Source organism: Heterocephalus glaber, unplaced genomic scaffold (assembly GCF_053883595.1).
Source record: "Heterocephalus glaber isolate CG9 unplaced genomic scaffold, H.glaber_assembly_v1.0 deba00001662, whole genome shotgun sequence".
In the NCBI taxonomy this organism is placed as follows: domain Eukaryota; kingdom Metazoa; phylum Chordata; class Mammalia; order Rodentia; family Bathyergidae; genus Heterocephalus; species Heterocephalus glaber.
Window position 1 is genome coordinate 4,611,210 of NW_028258403.1, and position 19,796 is coordinate 4,631,005.

Below are 19,796 nucleotides of genomic sequence, written 5' to 3' on the forward strand. Positions count from 1 at the left end.
TTATGGGAGGGGGTCACAAACTTCTTCAGGCTTGGGCCATGGAGAGGCTCCTATCCCTGCCTGTCTCTCGTCTCACCTCCCAGCTCCTGGGTGTTATTTTTTTTCCCCTGCCCTCTCCTCTTTTCCTTCCTTCTCCCCTTCTCCAGGGCTGGGCTGGACTCAAGTAAGGGGAGGGTTAACCTTGTCTCCCTCCTCCCCCTGTTCTCCAAGGGGCCAGTGCAGGCCACATAGCAAAGACACTCTGGGCAGCTGGGTGAAGGCAGGCAGGCCTTTCTGCTTCACGGTCAGGTTTCTGGAAGCGCCTTCTCGCTCCTGTCTGCTTTCCTATCCTGAGAACTTTCTGTTGCTCTTCCTGAGCTGGTAGCCACGGCAGGGGGCTGTGGCCTGTGGGCCCTACAGAGATGTTCAGTGCTTGGGATCGCCGGGACCGGCCCCCTGAAGAAGCGCCAGCTTCAGGGCTCCACGGCTTCACCATGGACAAGACCTTCCTCTCTTCCCTCAAAGGCATCCTGCTGGAAACGGAGCTGGTAACAGCTGCCTCCCCATCCTGGTGCCTCCATCCCTCCCCTGGCCAGCTCTTTCGCTCAGCTCTGTTCTGGTCCCCCAGGCTCACTGCTTGGCACCCCCTTCCCAAGCTTTCTGGATACTTCCGGCCGTAGCTGTGTCTTTGCCTCCCGTTTGGCCTTCCTGCTGCCTCTCTACCTGGAGGTGTCTGCAGCAGGTTTCAGTTGTAGCAGGACAGACTGAAATTAGACAGAGGACAGCATTCTTCAATGTGGAGGGAGTGTGAGACATGGGGATGGGACAGAGGTCTCTTCTCAGTCACTGCAGTAGCCACTTCTTGGGCACGAAGTGCAACTATCAAAAAGGGCAGACTTCCTGCAGCCATGCTTTACCCTTTGGCTGCTGCCCATGAGCATCTGTTCTCAGGAAAAGCTCTGCCCTGGTTACTTAGCAAGATCACAGCATAAATCTGAGCCTCTGCTTATCTGCCATACTACGTTTCGGGGGAGCTCCTGCCTCCTGAGCCTTTTCTCTTGGCATGGAGTCAGAGCTCCAGTTTTTGTCAGTGGAGTTCCAGGCGTCTGAGGGTGGGGACAGCATTATGGAGCAGGGAGTGACTCCCGAGGTGCAGTGCTGCTGTGGGCACAACATATAGACTCGGTGCTCCTGGGGACACTGCATTGGTGGACCACCAGAGGCACACTTTTTTTTTTCGTATCGGGGATCAAACTCGGGACCTTGCGCTTGGGAGGCAAGCAGTGGAACCACTGAGCTAAATCCCGGCCCAGGACCACCATAGGCCAGTGCCCCTGGAGCTGTGTGGTATGGCCTAACCTCTGGGGTCCCTGAGATCCCTGGGCTGGCAGGGGTTGGGGGCTAGAGGGTGGTAGGTCCAAGGATCCACCACAGACAGGTATTGGATGCCAGCTGGGGTGGGGGCTGTGTCTTGAGGAGAGGAAGGTCAAGGCCTGGCCTGTGTGCCTGCTTCCTGGCCAGCTCCCCGTTCTTGGTCCTGCAGGCCCTGACCTTCATCATCTTCATCTGCTTCACGGCTTCCATTTCTGCCTACATGGCCGCAGCACTGCTGGAGTTCTTCATTACACTTGCCTTCCTCTTCCTCTATGCCACCCAGTACTACCAGCGCTTCGATCGACTTAACTGGCCCTGCCTGGTAAGCAACACTGCCTCCCTTACTCCGTCCTGGTCTCTTCCTTTCCCTCACTCACTGAGTTTTCCTTTTTTCTCCCAGCTTCTCTCCATATCCATGCCCCACTGGGCTATGCCCTATACTGTACCCTGAACTCAGAACTATGCTTTGGCCCACACTGGTTTCATAGCTGTAGTGTCCCTGTGCATGAGAACATCCATATATCCTTAGCTCTCTCTCCTACTCATCAGCCCTTAGCTCTGCCCAGCTGTGCCAGCTGGTGTGCTCCATCTGCTGGCCAGGGCCAGTCCTCCGCCCTTACCCTAGTCCCTGGCTGCTCTGGATTCACCTGCTGCCATTCCCTGGGCAGCCTGTTGAGCTCTGTCCCCTGAAAGTGCTTTATATATGTCCAGGGGCATCTTCATGTAGGGATTCAGAATCCCAACCTCAAAGTGATGCCCCTTGCCTTCTGATATCACCCTCCTGCTCTCCAGGACTTCCTCCGCTGTGTCAGTGCCATCATTATCTTCCTGGTGGTCTCCTTTGCTGCTGTGACCTCCCGGGAGGGAGCTGCCATTGCTGCTTTTGTGAGTTCAGCCCCTCAGGGCCTCTGGCCAGTGTTGTCACCCTTCCTGCATCCAAAGCCAAAGCTTCAGGCTGGGAATGTAGCTGTGTTGCATGCTTGGCCAGCACAGGCAAGGCCCTGGACTTGATTCCCAGTATGGCAAAAACCAGCAAACAAAGACACTGGGTTCAGTGCTTGGGGTCTGGGTTGCTCCTCATACCATACCGTCTACCACCCTTTCTTCCTTAATTCAGTGGCCCGAATCCTCTGCCGTGCCATCTCTGCTCCTCCTCCCACAGGTTTTTGGTATCATCCTGGTTTCTGTCTTTGTCTACGATGCCTTCAAGATATATCAGACTGAAATGGTGTCCAGGCCCACTGAGGGTGAGTGCCCGTGCACTGAGAGAGAAGCCCCCAACCCCACCCCAGCTACCCCAGCCTGACACGGCTTCCCTGCCTAACTCAATTTTCACAGGAGACCAGCAGTGACTCTGAAGCTACCTGGCTCTGAAGCCCAGTTGGACACAGGAGACTACAGAGCTCAGACACAGCTCCTTGTATTCACAGAACACCCAGCCCACAGTCCCCCACACCTGGCTGAGAAGTCACTGAGGATGTATCTGTGGAGCCTGGTGCTGTGAGATCTGGCCTCTGATGAGGTTCTGACCAGAGAAGGGGAGGAGGGAGGAGGGAGGAGGAAGGAGGGAAGGAAGCTGGGCTCCAAGTAATTCCCAAATTAAAAGATTCAAATCCTACTGGCGGGTCTTCTCCCTCAGACATTAGGCAGATCAGGAATGTCAAGGAGCATTGGTGGAAATGTTGCCTGGAATATGTGGACCCCTCTAGGACCAGTTCTGAGCATTGAGGTGGTGGTGGCAGGGCTGAAGAGCTGAAGACACCCTCCAAGGCTGAACTTCTACACCACAGCCTGAGGCGTCTGAGGAGGGAGAAATTCTCAAAATGCTGTATGCAACCCCACTGCGTGATATGCCTGGCACCTGGACCTCTGTGCCTGAAAAGGCGTAGCTTTCCCATGTGGAGAAGTATGACCCTCCCTCTCCCCCCTAACCTGTGCACACCTGTTAGAGGCACAAGCTGAGGTCCTTGTCTGGGGCAGCTGTAGAGCTCCCCCTGGTGGTGTGGAGAGGGCTTGGCTGGCAAGTGGTAGGGGAAAGGGCAGTTGTAGGCATCAGAGGGAGAATTCCCCAAGTGCTGGTCCTGTAAAGGCACTTAGAAATTAGTTGCCTTGATGCTTTCATTCTACGTAAGAGAAAATGGGCTCAGTGGAAGTGACTTCCTTATTTGTGACACAGCTACGGCTACAACCCAGCTCTCTTGTGAGCTAAACAGGTGATGTGAATACTGTACTAAGTCCCGCTGGGGCTCAGAATACAATGGCTCAGCCTCATCTTCAGCTCCTTCCACCAGCGACCCACTTTCCCAGCCTGAAGTTGCTCAGCACATGTTTCGTGAGCCTCTCTCCCGTGCAGACCCTGTGTTAGCACTAAAGATTCAGAGGTGACTGGCAGGGCTGCCTCTGAGCCCTCATGGCTTGGGAGAGAGACCAGCTAGTGTAGGGCTCTGCATGGTAAAAGCAAAGGGAAAGCCTGGCTCTGAGGGCATTTGAAACGACCATTGCCACAACCTGGGAATCAGCCCTGCCTGGTCTGTGACACTCCAGAGCAGCCAGGACTTCTTGCCTGGCCCGAGGAGCTCAGCATGGCCCAGATCAGTGGCTCCATCTATGCTGACTTGCTGCTGCCCTAAAGCATCGTCCTTCTTCCTCTGAGGTGTTCCTTCCAGTTGCAGGCCCCACCTGCAAGCCTTGCCTGGACCCTGGATCTTGAACTCTGTGGTGGAGCTCTGCTCCTTTGGTGGTGACCTCTCCTCTCTTGGACTTTCCCTGCCTCCTGTTTCCTGTTCTCATCCTTGTGTCCTGGCTTCTCATCAGACTGGGCAGCCTCTCCTGGCAGGCTCTCCAGGGTCAGAACCAACTGGATTTCATGGTTCTCTCAACTCTGCTCACAGTTCTCAGGCTTGATGCATAGTTCATTTTCAAGACCGGTTGACTGACTTGGAGGGTGGGATAGGATGGGCACCACCTCAGAGGAGGGACAGAAGAGCTCCATCTAAAGGGGATTTGGGAAAGGCGTGCCAGGTAAAACAATGAGGAGGTGGTCTGGAGAGCCTTGCCAAAAACCCCAGGAGAGCCAGGCATTTGCTTGGAGCAGGTGATCAGGACTGGTTTGGTCTCCTGAGCAGCTATGTGGCCAATTCTCACCGGGCGCCCAGAGACAGCAGAAGTGCATGCAGTAGAAGTGTATGTGTACCTGTGCGCACCCCTGTGCTGCCTGTCTGTGTGAGAGCCCAAATGAGATGAGCAGTGCCCACGCTGCATATTGATTTGGGCTGAGCATCAGTTGGCCCCAGAGTGCTGGGAATGCCACTGTGTGAGGTGTTGACCCACAGAGCTGGGGTCAGACCCTGGGGATGACAGAGAGGAGCTCCCTGTGGGTTACTTCCAAGGGGCTGACTGGATAGGACCTTTTCCACATCCTTTCTCTGCACCTCCATCCCCGCCAGCCCTGAACCTGGCCTGGCATCAGTGGGAAGATCTTTCTGAAAAGAACGATGTTTTAGGACAACTACAACCCCTGTAGCCTCAGAAGTGTGGGAGGTGAAGGGTAGTTTCAGCTTCGGCACCAAAGTTCTGACTCTCAATGTCTGTAATTGCCTCACCCTGTTCTGCCTTTATTTCCTCCACTTTGGAAATGTTTCCCTCCCTTGCCCTGTGTGGGTGACTAGGCAGGGCTGGGACTTGTGCTGTTAGCAGGACACCTTGTCTGGGCTTGGTTTCCTCCTCTGTAGATGTGGGATGTTTTGGCCCCCTCAGCTTGGATATAGTGGCTGGAGCCACTGTCCTCTTGGGCCACCAACCGTCCTGCTCCAGGATGAAGGTCTGATGGAAAGGACAAAGGATGCAGGTGTGCAGGGTCAGGCACTTGTGTTTATTGTGCATTAGCCACAGCGAGGTTCTGTAGACACTGTCACTCTTCATCGTGCATTTTTTGCTGGGAGAGGAATAAGAGGTGTGAGAGCGGACAAGAGGGCATAGGGAAGAATCCCTGGGGCTTGCAGGGGCCTAAGCTTAGGAGAGGCCCTTAGAAAGGGAGAGGTTAGCTTCAGGGATCTTGGGGCCCCATGGTAGGGGTGCTTGAAGCCTAGAGGACAGGGCTGGGGCTTTCTGCAGAGGTTCCAGTCTGAGGGAGCTGCTGTGAGCAGGAGGGTGGATTTCCAGGATTGAGTACTGCGGGACCCTCAGGGCTGTCCTCGTATAGTGTGAGCCGTAGCTACTCTGAGGGACACACGTCAGAGGGCATGCCGATGTGGGGGTGACTGCTGAAGCCCAGGGAAGGGACCCACCTTGGTGCCAATGTCGCGGCTCTTGGCCCGCAGCTTGTTGACTTGGGACTCGGCAATGTCTGCCCGCTCCTCCGCCTCATCAAGCTCATGCTGCACCTTGCGGAACTTGGACAGGTTGGTGTTGGCCTGCTCCTCCTGTGGGCAGAGGGGGGGTGGGTCAGAGGGGCCACGGGGAGCGGATATTTCCAGTCTCTCAGCCCGAACCACTCGCTCTGCCCCGGACCACACACTCCTCAGCCATGTTCCTGTTCCTTCCCAAGGGACTCCTGCCCCTGGCTTGGCACCTTCCTCAAACTTGTCCAGCACTCAGAATCCTTCAGGGCTACTCACAGCTCAGGACAAATAGCATGCAGGCTGGTGTGACCCCCCCACCCTTCTGCTTCCCTGTATCTGTTCCAATCGTGGCTTGGCTAGATGCTGGTTGACCCTCGCTTTCCTGCATAGGTGTGCTCATCCCACCTCAAGTCCACATTTTCCTGCCTGCCCAGATATCTTCTTACTGCCTTGCGCCGAGTCAGATCCCCTTCCTGGCCTGATTCCAGCTCCACAGCCACTTTCCTACCTTCAGCGCCATCTGCCCCTGTCTCACATCACATCTCCACCACCTTCTCTTGGATTTAAGGTGTATGGAGTATAAGCTGAGGCAGGCAGGTGCAGGGGCAGATGCAGCATTGCTTCTGTGAACTCAGATTGCCTGACACACTTCTGAGCATACTGGACACATAAAATAAATGCTTTTAGAGAGTTAAAAGATTAGCACAGAGCTTTGTCCAGGTCCTGCTGTGGCAGATATTCATCGGCTCTCACATAGTAGGAGTGCTGATGACGGGGAGGAAAACCACAAACTCACCGCCTCCTCAGCCTGGCGCTTGTAGGCCTTGACCTTCAGCTGCAGCTTGTCCACCAGGTCCTGCAGCCGCAGCAGGTTCTTCTTGTCCTCCTCGGTCTGGGGGAGGTGGGTGAGAGAAGACAGTTTTGGGGAGGAGCAAGTACAATTCCTTTTCCCTCCTCACTCTATGCCACTGTTCTCCTGAGGCCTCAGTTGCAACTCCTTCCAGCGGCCCAGGTCAAGGAGGTGGTGAGGAAGATTCTATCTCTGATGCCACTTGCAGGTGAAAGGGACAAGGCAGGTCTCTCAGTCAGGAATGCACAAAGCAGCGAGGTTCTAAAGCTGGAGATGGAGGGAGGATCTCAGGACCAAAGGGAATTCCATGACATGGTCATACAGAGGCACATGATCTGTTCCAGCCTCAGTTTTCTGGATAGAGCTCCCACCTGGAGCAACACGAGGTGACCAGAAGAGTACTAATGAGAAGGCAGAAAGAAGGGGGGGGCATTATCATTGCTCAGATTATTCTAATCTACCATAGCCCAATATTCTAATTCACTGTACTGGGCCAGAGTTCAGGTACCAGGATCACTGGTTTCCAGGTCACTTGATTGTTCCTATCTCCATATTATCCTAAGTGCTAGGACACCATTTCTATTGTGCTCATGCCAAGTTTTGCTTCTACACCTGTAGTCTCTTTCCTGTGCCTCTGGTGTCCACCTGTCAAATGGAGCAACACTTCTGTCTCCTCAGTTTTTCCTTCCCAGGACATTGTGAAAATAGCAGGTCAAGGGCTGGGGATTTAGCTCAGTGGTTTCGATGCCTGCTATGCAAGCACAAGGACCCGAGTTCGATCCCTGGTACCAAAAAAAAAAAAAAAAAAAAAAAAGAAAATAACAGGTCAGGGGCAAAAACTGACTTGGGAGATAGAGATAATAGAATATTCTGAGATCTTTTACTAGGTATTCTCTTACTTGTCTCAGAGCTTCCATGGAAGATTGACAAGTCTCTTTCCATCACCTGACATTTGTTCCTAAACCACATGACCTCCTTCCCTGTCAGGATGGTAGAAGGTAAAAGATTCTTTGGACTGTTTTGAAGCCTTCATGGTAGCACTTTGAGTTATTAAAAATCTGAGGAAATGTTGGTAAATGAGATTTCAGGAAGTAGAAGTAGATTCTTCTTTGCTACAAAAATTTATGGACTCAAGCTGAAGTGACCTCAGAGAACGTGAAAGGAAATGAATCTACTGACAGCATCTTAAAGACAGGAGGCGTGCTTGGTATTCCTGGAAGGTGGCTCATCAGGGGCCCTGTGTGTGCCAGGAAGTGGAGCTGGAGAAACTGCTGCCATGTTTACTCCCAATGCCTCCACCCGCACCTGGTAGGTGAGCTCCTTGATGCGCCGCTCACTCTTCCTCATGCCCTTGACTGATTCCGCGTTGCGCTTCTGCTCAGCCTCCAGCTCGTTCTCCAGCTCCCGCACCCGGGCCTCCAGCTTCTGCAGCTGCTTCTTGCCACCCTTGAGGGCAATCTGCTCGGCCTCGTCCAGCCGGTGCTGCAGGTCCTTAATGGTCTGCTCCATGTTCTTCTTCATGCGCTCCAGGTGGGCGCTCGTGTCCTGCTCCTTCTTCAGCTCCTCTGCCATCATGGCGGCCTGTGCACAGGAGACAGGATGAAGGTCCTGAGTCTGGGCCCGGGTGGGCCTCTTCCCTCCTGAGGAGGGAACTGCAGAGTCACACGGTCACAGCAGCACAGTGGCCTGGCCTGGACGAGGCCTGCCTTTGTGTCTGGAGGGAAGGCGGGAAGAGGGAGACTCACATCCGTGATGGCTTTCTTGGCCTTCTCCTCAGCGTTCCTGCACTCTTGCACGGCCTCCTCGACTTCAGTCTGGAGTTGGGACAGGTCTGCATCCATCTTCTTCTTCTGGTTGATGAGGCTGGTGTTCTAGGGGTGGAGAGTAGGCACAGAGGAGAGGCACTGAGCATCCCTGAGCAGCTCCCACCCTTACTTGCTGAGTTCTGCTGGCCTGAGCTCCCTCCAATGTGCACAAAGGGGCACTGCCCACCTGGGAGTGCAGCAGCTGCACCCGCTCACTGGTCTCGATCAGCTCCTGCTCAGCCAGCTTCCGAGACCTCTCTGTCTGCTCCACCACGGCGCGCAGCTCCTCCAGCTCAGCCAGCAGCAGTGTGTTGCGCCGCTCCACGATGGCGATGTTCTCCTTCAGGTCATCGTTGGCCCGGACTGCGTCATCCAGCTGGATCTGGGTGTCCTGAGGGGAATACGTGATGGGGAGAGGCCTGAACCTCATACTCCCTGCACCCTCAGTGGGGTCTGACGTGTCCCACATTCATCAATCTCTTGTCACCTGGAGGACACCTGTCATCCCTCATCTATTCTCTAGTCAGGGCACACTGTCAAGCTTTCAAATTGAAGAGGTACATGGCTCCCACTTTCTCATATTTGTTGTCCCAAGACTCTTCTGGCCTTCACCATTCCCTTGGGCACCCGTTTGCTCTGACTCGCCCCCCTTCTGAGAGCCCCAACTCCTGTTACTTTCAGATGCGCTTGGGCGATTTTCAGGTGCTTCTGGCCTTCTGATGCTGTTCTGTTGGCCTGGCTGAGCTGGATCTCCATCTCATTGAGGTCGCCCTCCATCTTCTTCTTCACCCGCAGCGCCTCATTGCGGCTGCGTGTCTCTGCATCCAGCGAGGTCTGCAGCGAGTCCACCACCCGCAGGTGGTTGCGCTTGGCCTGCTCCATCTCCTCATCCTTCTCTGCCAGCTTCCGCTCGATCTCTGCCTTAACTTGGCTGAACTCTAGCTGAGCGCGGAGGATCTTGCCCTCCTCATGCTCCAGGGAGGCCTAGGGGTGGTGGTGGAGGAAGACAGTCAGGGCCAGGGCAGAGTGGGAGAGGGAGGCCAAGAGGCTGCAGGCATCAGCCAGGACTGAGGCCTGGAGAAGAGTACGAAGAGATGGGGAGGGTGGCCCTGCACCCCAGGTTGCTGTGGGGGAGGGAGTGCTACATTCCCTGGGCTTCCTGACTCCTGAGGCTTCCTCTGTGAAGGAGTTTGGACTCCCCATTACCAGATCCTTGGTACTAACATGGGAGAAATTCCTGACCCACCTAAAAAAATCACAGAAAAGGGAGAGATTTCTATATCCACAAATCCAAAACCCTCTTTGTTCTTTGCTTCCCTAGTCACTCATCATTTTTTATTTTCCAAACTTGGGATTGAACCCAGGGCCTTCACACTGAGCTACATTTTATTTTTTGAGACAGCATCTCAGTAAGTTTCCCAGGCTGGGCTAAAACTTGCCATACTCCTGCCTCAGGCTCCCAGAGTGCTGGTATTACAGGTATGTACCTCTATGCCCAGCCTTGGAGCTATTTCCAGTTTCTTAAAAATGCACAGTAACAATAACTAACATATATTAAATGTTTGAGTGTGTAACCTCATTTAATTGTGAACACAATCTTGTGAGGTATGTACACTATTTCCATCTTACAGTTAAGGATGCTGAGGCACAGAGAGGTTAAGGACTTTGCCCAAGAGGAGCCCAGTGGAGCCCATGTCCCGCCTCACTGTCTGGGTAACGGCTTCAGGAAACCTGGCAAGAAACAAAATCTTCTGGCCTGAAATGAGACTGTGACCTTTTCCTTGGGCAGAGTCTGCTTTGGAGGTTGTCATCAGGAGTGGAGAGTGGATGACCTTATACCCAGAGCAGGAGCCAACAGGTTCTGCCCTGGTTCAGGGGCGCTCCCAGGTGAAGGTGAGGTGGAGACAGCAGCGTGTGCTGGGGAGCAGGTGGAGAGATCCAGGCTCTCACCTCGGCCTCCTCTAGCGCCGCCTGCAGCTCCAGCTTCTCCACCTCCAGCTGCTTTCGGATCTTCTCCAGCTCATGCACGTTCTTTCCTCCTTCCCCCAGCTGCTCAGTCAGGTCTGAGATCTCCTCTGGGGGTCAGAGAGCAAGAAAGCTCAAACGTCTGAATCACTTCTGGCCCCCACCATGGGGACATGACCCCTCTGGCCCCCCAGCCCCTGGGGCAGCGCACCCTGCAGGTTCTTGTTCTCCCGCTTGAAGGTCTCCAGGTGCTCCAGGGACTCCTCATATGCATTCTTGAGCTTGAACAGCTCGGTGCTCAGGGAGCGGGCCTCCTTCTGGGACGACTCCAGCTCTGACTTCGACTCCTCATACTTCTGCTTCCACTCGGCCAGGATCTGCAGGGGACACAGCTCACTGTGTAGCCCAGGCCCTCACCTGGGCTCAGCCCTCCTCCCCTGCCTGCCAGGAGTGCGGCTCTGGCCTCCTAGTGCCTCTGCCTCACATGCTGGCTGCCATCCCCGCACACTGCCCACCTTGTCGAAGTTCCTCTGCTTCTTGTCCAGGGCCGCGGCGGCGGCATTGGAGCGCTCCACGTCCACCATCAGGTCCTCGATCTCATTCTGCAGCCGGTGCTTGGTCTTCTCCAGCGATGAGCACTTGGCGTTGACGGCCTCCACGGCCTCCTCAGCATCCTGTAGCCGCTGGGCCAGCTTCTTCCTGCCCAGGGGAATGTGTGTGTCAGTCTACTTGGGAACAGTGGGGCTTTGGGACACTTCCTCCCCTGTACTGCCATTGAAGACCCAGCCCCTTTCCACCGTTCCTAGGGTAATGGAACCTCAGCCTCCAGAGGGAGCCAAGGCTGCTACCTCCCTACACACAGTGCATCTGGGCAGCACAACCTCTCATTCCCACCCTAGGCTGAACGACGAGTGCTCCTCTGACCAACAAGCTTTTTGCTCGTCTTATACGTGAGCATCAGGTATAACCCGGGCCAAAAGCTCGCCCGTCACAGGAAGTGGGTTGGGGCCAGCCAGGGTTTATAGATTGCAGGATCCAGGCTTTCTCTCCAGCAGCTCTGTTGCCCATCCTTATGTCTCTCCCACCCCAAACCTTTTTCCTATATCCACTCTGACTGTCCCCACCCTGATCCTCTTGCTCCTGCCTCTCTGAGAATCAGGGTGGGAACCACGCAGAGCTCACTTGGCCTCCTCCAGCTCTTCAGTGCGCTGGATGGCGTCCGTCTCATACTTGGTCCTCCACTGGGCCACCTCCGAGTTGGCCTTGGACAGCACACGCTGCAGCTCGGCCTTGGCCTCCATCTCCTCCTCATACTGCTCCCGCAGCAGGTCACAGTCATGCCGGGCCGACTGCAGTGCATGGGCCAGGGCGTTCTTGGCCTGGGGAGAGGCGAGCACCAGGAGGTGGGAGGAAATCCGTGTCCCTGGTTCTCAAACTCAAGTGATCCTCCCGCTTCAGTCTCTCTAGTGTCTGGGACCACAGGTGTGCATCACCACGTCTGGCTTCCTTCTTGCCCCATTCTCTAGATCCTTCTATCTGTTCACTTCAATCCAGCCCCAGCCTCATTCAGCTTGTGTGCTGAGGTGAAATCTCAATGTCTTTGAATGGTTTCTTGGCTTGCCTACCCCATTCCCTTACAAATAAGAAGCGTTCGGTCATTCAGTTACTGGCTGTTGCCTAGTTGGGGGACAGAACCTTGACTGGAGGCCTTTGCATTACAGAGCCTCCAGTCTATTTCTGGAGTTGTGGTTCATTGCCCAGAGCTTCCATCAAACCTGTTCCACTGGCTCCATTGGGCCTCACCTTGCCCTCCTCCTCCAGCTGCCTCTTGACGTCCTCCAGCTGCTGGTTGTAGGACAGCTTGCCTCTGGTCAGCTGTGAGATCAGCGCCTCCTTTTCTTCCAGTTGCCGGGTCAACTCACCTGCAGGCAGAATAAAGGGTTTGTGGGCCAGGGAAGGGGGCAGCTAATGTCCTACCTGGGGCCAGTGCAGGAGCACTCACCATTCTCGGTCTGCATTTTGGCTCGCTGGGTGGTGAAGTCATTGAGGGTGCGCTGGGCCTCGTCCAGCTTCATGCGGTACTCATTGGCCTGGTCCTCCAGCGTCCGAGACACCTTCTCCAGGTTTGCCTTCAGGGAGTAGGGGACACAGGAAAGGTGAGTGTGGAAAGGGCTGTAGTGGACAGAGAGTGACCGGGTCCCCCAGACAGAGGAAGGAACAGAGGGTCAAGGTAGAGAGGACATAGAATACAGGAGGGTGACCCAGGCATTGTGTGTGGGGGAAGAGGGCCTCACTCTGAAGAAGGGATCTGAATTTTTTTTTGTACTGGGGATCGAACTCGGGACCTTTTGCTTGCAAAGCAGGCGGCGGAACCACTGAGCTAAATCCCTGGCCCTGTTTTTTGTTTTTTGAGACAAAGTCTCGCTATGTAGCCCAGGCTGGCCTGGAACGCACAGCCATCCTCCTGCCTCAGCCTCCCAAGTGCTAGTATTGCAGGCGTGTGCCACTATGCCCAGCAAGGGGACCTGAATTAAAGGAGGGAGAAAGGCTAGAAGTCAGATGTGGGTGGCACCAGAGAGGGGCAGGGTAGAGAGCAGAGAAGACCCAAGGGAGGAAGGGAGTGAGAAAGACAAGATAGAGGATGGAGAAGAAAGGAGGAAGGCACAGCTGTGAGGAAGAAGAAGGTGCAGAGAGGCTGGGAGGGCTCACCTTGGCCTTGATGATCTGCTCCATGTTGGAGGTGACATCGTCCAGCTCCAGCTTAAACTCGCTCTTCTCCTTCTCCAGCTTCTGCTTCACCCGCTGCAGGTTGTCGATCTGCTCGCTGAGCTCGGCCACGCTGTCCGCGTGCTTCTTGCGCAGCGCCGCCGCCGTGGCCTCGTGCTGCAGCGTGGCCTCCTCCAGGTCGCGCCTCATCTTCTGGAACTCGGCCTCGCGTTTCTTGTTCATCTCGATCTGCACGGACGTGGCCCCGCCGGCCTCCTCGAGCCTCTCGCTGATCTCCTCCAGCTCCCGGGACAGGTCTGAGCGCAGCTTCTCCACCTTGGCGCGGGCGGTGCGCTCTGCCTCCAGCTCCTCCTCCAGCTCCTCGATGCGCGCCTGGGCCGGGATACAGGGCCTCAGGCGCGCCCCGGGACCCTCCGTGGGAGCCCCCGCCCCAGGGCTTTAAAGGCTCCCAAGTACTTCAATCCCTATCAAGCAGCGGTTCTCAAATAGAGGCAGTGTTGTGCCCCAGGGTGCAGTTGACTGTCTGGGGACCTTTTAAATTGGCATGGCTTGGTGGTGAGGGTGCTACTGGCATCTACTGGGGAGAGGCCGGGGATGCTGCTAAATACCCTATAATGCACTGGCCATGGATAGGAATTTGGTTAAAACCAAACCATCGAGAGTTTCCTGAGGGCAACTGTAGACTTAGCCTGAGCATCCACAGCCCCGAGTCCTGAGAATCTGTGCAGAGGGGCATCCTGAGCTCTGCTGAGATTGTGATCTCAGAGTCCACAAATTTGCTTGACCCTGTTCTGCTAACCGACCACAAGAAAGTAAGTGCTTGTATTTTCACAAATACTCACAATATGCCTAAAAAATCAAATACTATAGTAATTTTCTTTGTTAACCATGAAGTCTAATCGACCATATTCTTCACCGTTCAGGATTTACTTATTTTGGGTTCTCATCCAGGCCAGCAAAGGTCACCTTTTCTTCGTTATGCCCCATCCTGTTTTTCTGGCCTTAGCCTTGGAAATGACTCAATTTTGAGAAGATTTCATCTACCATTTTGATCTGTTGTTTGGCTTGCCAGGAACAAAGGGGAGGCTTGGTGGAATTCCCTTCATCTGGGATAATGGACAGCTTTAAGGGACTGCAGTAAGCTCCTTCAGCTTTACTGAACTTCAGGACTGGAAGAAAGGACCTACATCTCCACTCTCAGGTTGGAGAAGGTGGGAGTTTTGCCGAAACAGGGAGGAGCCCTAGCTCATTGCCAAGATGTGGTGAAGATAAACACACTCTTGTTTGGGTCCAAGAAACCAAAAAAGTTGCTGAGACCCAGAACAGGAGAACATGGGGAACAGGTCAGCATATTGGCTAATACCCAAAAGGAGCACCCAAGAAGATGGGAACATAAATAACATGTGAAGGCAGGCTAATGCTTGAGTGGCCCAGAGGAGTGGAATTGAGTCCATATGTTACTTGCAGCCTGAACCACGGGTCCTGTGAGCTGAGGGAAGACCTCTTCCTACTAGCCATAGTCTGCCCAGAAAGTGAGAGGACAGGTCCTATCTCTAGTAGTTGAGCACCTGTTTCCACTATGTCCAGAGCCGACCATGCAGTTTCTGCAGCTATAAAATGGAGGTTGTACCTGGTTTACTGGTTTTCCAGGAAAACCCACAATTAAAAGCACATTAGTTTGGGGTACATTATGGATTTTTTTGAGATGGGGGTCTCACTGAGTTGCCTAAGGCTAGTTGTGATCCTGGGCTCAAGTGGTCCTCCGGCATCAGCCTCCCAAAGACCTGGGACTACAGTTGCACACACCCCATCTGGCCAAGGGCGTTCCTTTACTCTCCTCCCACCAAGGGATGGGAGAAATAGAGGAGACAAAAGAATACCCTTCTTGTTTGTGGCTGGCTGACTTTAACCTAGGCTGTATTAAAATGATATTTAAGTAGGATTTCCTAGTTGACAAAGTGGTTTCATATACAGTACTTTATCTCCTCTGGTGCTGTAAGAGAGGTATTGTCCCCTGTTATGGATGAGAAGAGAATCTGAGGATCAGGGAGGGTAAGTGACTTGCTTGAGGTGGTAAGAGCCAACTGCATATCAGGAGCATCTGTGGGGACTCAGCCTGTGTTAGTAGCTGGAGTTAGTACTGGGAAGAGGATGAAGCCAACAACCCACAGGAAGGTATTCCATGAAGGCCCTTCTCACTCCTGTGCAGTGGGGAGAAGTACTGAAGGAAGGGTAGAGGGAGAGGAGAATCGGGTCCTACCACTCCTACCAGAGCAGAAAGTCCATGAGCCAGAGCATGTTTCAGAAAGAGAAATCCTTTTAACAGGTACGATTCTCCCCTAAAATAGCTTTGCTCCACTGGTACATTCTTGCTCAAGAAGACTAGGGCAAGGCTAGTGCTGCCTGGAAGTCAGGGATGGTTGGGGCTCTGGGGATGCCTGAAGTTCTAGATATTGTCTAGAATCCTAAGCAGCTCCTACAGCCTCAGGGCATCAGGTGTCCCCTTAGCTGCACCAAGAAGAACATCACCTGGTTCTCCTTCAGTTTCTTCTGCAGCTGAAGAGCCAGCGCCTGCTCATCCTCAATCTTACTGTTCTGCTGATTAATGTCAAACTCCTTCCTAGAGAAGAAGAGGGTAGCGACTGGTGGTCCTCTGTCGGGAGCAATGCTACCGACAGTCCTCCTTCCTCTGGGCCCATTCTCTTCTCTTGTCTCAAATGCCAGCTCCCTCCCTTCTGGCCCGGAGTGAAGGGGGAGGCCTGTGCTGGCCCTCAGAATTCCCAGTGTGTGAGCCCAGGGCAACCCCAGCCAGTGGAAGTGCCGCACCATGTGCTCGGGCCAAACACTTCCTTTAGGCCTTCATGGCTGCTGCAGTTGCATACTTCTTGAGCTTTTCTTCCAGCTGCTGCTTGTCATTCTCTAGGTCCATGATGCTCTCCTGGGTCAGCTTCAGGTCACCCTCCAGCTTCCGCTTTGCCCGCTCCAGGTCCATGCGCACCTTCTTCTCCTGCTCCAGGGATCCCTCCAGCTGGTGGAGAGAGAAAATAAACAAAATCTAGAAAATCTGAAATCCACAGTTCATATTCTTCTGCTTGCTCTTAAACTTGGAGTTCAATGGGATTGGAAATCAAACCAGCAGAGATATCCTGCAAGCACAAACATTTAGAAACGTAGCCTAGTGAGGAACTACTGTGAGGGGAGAGAGGAGGAAAAAAGCACCAGGAGCCATAGAAGTTAATTATAAGGATCAAGAACTCCTTGACCATTGGTTGATGGCAAAATCTGGATCTGAGAGAGATAGAGCATGGTTCTTACTACTCACATCATCCACCTGCTGCTCCAGCTTGACCTTCGCCTTGGTCAGGGTGTTGACCTTGTCCTCCTCAGCCTGAAGGTCATCCAGGGCCTGCTGGTGGGCTTCTTGCAGAGCTTTCTTCTCCTTGGTCAGCTTGGCAATGATCTCATCCAGCCCAGCCATCTCCTCTGTCAGGTTCTTCACCTGCCCACCAAAACCCCCACTCCTTCAGAACCAAAGACCAACAACTGGGGACGTCTTCGGGGCCATCTTCAGGGCCCTCCATGCCAAGGACCAGGACCACACTCTGGTCTGAGAATCTGTGGAGAGCTGGGCTGGGGCCAGAGGGAGCTGCCCTCACCTTGTTCTCTGTTGCGTGCTTCTCCTTCTCCACCTTGGCCAGTGTCAGCTCCAGGTCATCAATGTCCCTCTTGAGCTCTGAGCACTCGTCTTCCAGCTTTCGCTTCTTGGCAGTGAGCTCGGCATTCATCTCCTCCTCGTCCTCCAGCCTCTCGTTCATCTCCTTCACCTTGGCCTCCAGCTGGATCTTGTTCTTGATCAGCTGGTCGCAGCGCTCCTCTGCGTCATTGAGGTTGTCTTGTTCCTGGGAGAAGAGGAAAGGGAAGAAGCTGGTGGTTAAAGAGAGGAGAGATGCAGAGTCTTAAGAGCTGGCGTTTCTAGACTCCCGACCCTGGTAAGGGATGTGCTCTAATCTAGGATGCAAAAAGGGAGAGATGAAGAGATTATCACACAGCCTCACCGCCTGCACTTGGAGCTGCAAATCGTTCTTCTCCTGCAGCAGCGAAACCATCTTTTCCTCCAGCTCCTTGCGGCGAGCCTCGGACTTCTCCAGCGCCTCTTTGATGCGCCCGAACTCCTCCTTCATGGTGGCCATCTCCTTCTCTGTCTCAGCACTCTTCAGCAGTGGCTTGATCTTGAAGTAGAGCTTCATCCATGGCCAATTCTTGACACCCATGAAGGCCCGAATGTTCCACTGGATTATCAGCAGGGCATCCCTGACAAAGAAATGGGGAGGCCGGGAGGGACCCTATGAAAGACGATTTCCCAGTTGTGGGACCAACTGTACATGGCTCCGTTCCCATCTAGCAAGTTTGTACACACCAGAGGCAGGAGTCCTGTCTTGTAGCCCTCGTTGCATGCATGCACTCCCAACCAAGTAGCACTGCACCAAACATGGAGTTGCTCCATAAAAATGTAGATCAGTTCAACAAAAGCGTAGTTTATATCTTCTCTACTGGAAGAGTAGTAGTAATGGAAGCTACTACTTATAAAGTGTCTACTTTGTTCAATGTTTCTATTCTGATGAGAACATCAAATATGTTCAAATTGTATAGGTTTTTATCTTTAAGAATATCTCTCATATACACATTATGAAGCATGAAAGTGACTGTCCACGAATCCACCACCAGCAAGAGTTAAAGCATTTCCAGCCATTAATGATTATCTCACACTCTACATATCCTTCTGAGACATTGTTTAGTACTAGGGTTTGAATCCAAGGCTCTGAGCTACATCCCTCAGCTTTTTTATTTTTTATTTTGAGACAGGGTTTCACTAAGTCGTTGAGTTGTTCAGGCTGGACTTGAGCTTGTGATTTACCTGCCTCACCTTCCCAGAGTGCTGGAATTAAGACTTGCTTTTGTTCATTCAACAATATGCACTGAAGGTTCAAACATATGCCATGTAGTATGTAGTTCACTACTTCTCTTTGCTCTATAGTATTCCACCAAATGGTTGTAAAACCATTCCCCCTGAATGGAGATTCAGGTTGTTTCCAGATCCCTACTATTATGGCAATGCTGTTATGAAGACTCTCTTGTCTCCTGAATACAAGTATAGGAGTTTCTGTGAGGGTGGAATTGCATTCAGGTGTGGCCACATGGGACTGTTCAGCTTTAAAGGACGATGATAAATTGTCTTCCAAAGAGGTTGCACTAATTTATACACCTGTCAATGGTAGGTCAGACTTCTTAATTTTTGTCAATCTAGTGTTTTAAAGTGGAGTGTTTTTAGATAATTCAAACTTAGGTGCAGAGTGGAAAAGTAACTTGCCAAGGCAAGCTAATAAGTGGTAGAGCCAGGATCTGAGTCCAGATCTTCTGACCCACACTGTCTAGCAATTCTCTGACATTTCAGGTGCCTTTCCTTTCCTTCTTTCCTCACCTGCGTTCCACAATCTTCTTGAACTCGATGCGCATGAGCTGGCCCCTGGACTGTGCCTGGATGCGCGTGATGATGCGACTTAGCCGCTCATCTCGCATCTCCTCCAACAGCCCCAGAAGCCCTGCCTTGAAGAACACCTGTGGGCAAGGAGTAGAACCAGGGTTCTCAGCCTCAGAGAGAGGTATCCAGGACAGAGGAAGCAGGTAGGAGAAGTCTGAGTGAGCTCCCAGCGAACCCAATCCCATGCATTCTAGAACAAATACAGAACACAAGGGAGCAATGCAGCCTGCTTTGCAGTCCTTGGGTTGGGAAGGAATCAGGGGGCTGCTTCCACATCTTCCATCTGCTTCATGCAACAGGGACATCTGTCCTGTACCCATCCAGTTGGGCTCAAGATTCACCTTGGTGTGGCCAAACTTGTACTGGTTGTGGTCAATATCCAGGGAGCCTAGCAGCTTTTCTGCCCCCTTCCTGCTGTCAATGAACTGCCCCTCGGGAATGGCCGCTGGGTTCAGAATACGATACCTGGGGAGGGAAGTGCCCAGAGTCATTCCAGTTCTGCCAGGGTCTGCTCTGCCTTCAGAACTCCAGGGCCACCTGTGACTCCCACCCCGACATGCGACAGCCCAAGCTCCCTGAGCTGCCCATGTCCCTGAGCTCTGCAGTGCCCTGTGCCCACCTCTGCCGGAAGTCCCCGTAGAGGATGCGGTTGGGGAAGCCCTTCCTGCAGATGCGGATACCCTCCAGCACGCCGTTGCAACGCAGCTGGTGCATCACCAGGGGATTGTCCATCACCCCTGTGGGGAAGGGGAAGGGACAGGGTCAGTCTCAGGGTAAATGGATACCGTGCACCCCCTCCCAGACTAAAGGCTTCCCTGTGGTCCACCTGGAGCCTTCCGTTCATTGGGTATGATGCAGCGCACAAAGTGAGGGTGGGTAGTCCTCAGGTTGGTCATCAGCTTATTCAGATTTTCCTGGAGATGGATGAAGATAAGGAGTTAGTAGCCACAAGGACCTTCCCTTGGGTTCCTTAGCCCTGGGACCCAGACACCCTGTCGCCAGAACCATCAAAGGGACAGAGGGTTAACATAATTTATTATGTGAGTTCACACTTGTGTAGAATTTTCTTTCTTTCTTCTTCTTTCTTTCTTTCTTTCTTTCTTTCTTTCTTTCTTTCTTTCTTTCTTTCTTTCTTTCTTTCTTTCTCTCTTGAGACAGGGTGTCACTATGTAGCCCAGGCAGGCCTCAAACTCCTGGTGATCCTCCTTCCTCAGCCT

General features: G+C 53.3%; 2 protein-coding genes across 2 annotated transcripts in view; one reads left to right on the top strand and one right to left on the bottom strand.

The window, feature by feature from the left end:
* Cmtm5 (CKLF like MARVEL transmembrane domain containing 5) lies at window positions 1-17,910 on the top strand. Its single transcript, XM_004864160.4, has 5 exons — window positions 1-527; window positions 1,523-1,675; window positions 2,146-2,238; window positions 2,516-2,600; window positions 2,692-17,910. The coding sequence occupies exons 1-5, from the start codon at window positions 402-404 to the stop codon at window positions 2,703-2,705; spliced, it is 471 nt and encodes a 156-aa protein (XP_004864217.1). The 5' UTR covers window positions 1-401; the 3' UTR covers window positions 2,706-17,910.
* The window catches only part of LOC101707554 (myosin-6), a 23,173-nt gene continuing 8,580 nt past the window's right edge, over window positions 5,204-19,796 (bottom strand). Inside the window, exons 16-38 of the mRNA XM_087197172.1 lie at window positions 19,406-19,493; window positions 19,199-19,316; window positions 18,921-19,044; window positions 18,520-18,656; window positions 17,096-17,351; window positions 16,697-16,939; window positions 16,363-16,539; window positions 15,923-16,068; window positions 15,570-15,660; window positions 13,023-13,412; window positions 12,316-12,442; window positions 12,117-12,235; window positions 11,496-11,692; window positions 10,829-11,012; window positions 10,525-10,690; window positions 10,299-10,423; window positions 9,024-9,332; window positions 8,536-8,739; window positions 8,289-8,414; window positions 7,849-8,124; window positions 6,490-6,585; window positions 5,640-5,774; window positions 5,204-5,287 (exon numbers count right to left, since the gene is read on the bottom strand). Coding sequence (XP_087053298.1) covers window positions 5,264-5,287; window positions 5,640-5,774; window positions 6,490-6,585; window positions 7,849-8,124; window positions 8,289-8,414; window positions 8,536-8,739; window positions 9,024-9,332; window positions 10,299-10,423; window positions 10,525-10,690; window positions 10,829-11,012; window positions 11,496-11,692; window positions 12,117-12,235; window positions 12,316-12,442; window positions 13,023-13,412; window positions 15,570-15,660; window positions 15,923-16,068; window positions 16,363-16,539; window positions 16,697-16,939; window positions 17,096-17,351; window positions 18,520-18,656; window positions 18,921-19,044; window positions 19,199-19,316; window positions 19,406-19,493 — 3,858 coding nt within the window. The 3' untranslated portion in view covers window positions 5,204-5,263. The remainder of the gene's footprint in view (window positions 5,288-5,639; window positions 5,775-6,489; window positions 6,586-7,848; window positions 8,125-8,288; window positions 8,415-8,535; window positions 8,740-9,023; window positions 9,333-10,298; window positions 10,424-10,524; window positions 10,691-10,828; window positions 11,013-11,495; window positions 11,693-12,116; window positions 12,236-12,315; window positions 12,443-13,022; window positions 13,413-15,569; window positions 15,661-15,922; window positions 16,069-16,362; window positions 16,540-16,696; window positions 16,940-17,095; window positions 17,352-18,519; window positions 18,657-18,920; window positions 19,045-19,198; window positions 19,317-19,405; window positions 19,494-19,796) is intronic.

What these genes read in the sequence shown, in the direction of transcription:
- Cmtm5 (XM_004864160.4), top strand. Translation starts at nt 402, where the DNA reads ATGTTCAGTGCTTGGGATCGCCGGGACCGGCCCCCTGAAGAAGCGCCA. An exon ending in TCCTGCTGGAAACGGAGCTG is followed by an intron (nt 528 to 1,522) that starts GTAACAGCTGCC and finishes TTGGTCCTGCAG; the next exon opens with GCCCTGACCTTCATCATCTT. An exon ending in GAGCTGCCATTGCTGCTTTT is followed by an intron (nt 2,239 to 2,515) that starts GTGAGTTCAGCC and finishes CTCCTCCCACAG; the next exon opens with GTTTTTGGTATCATCCTGGT.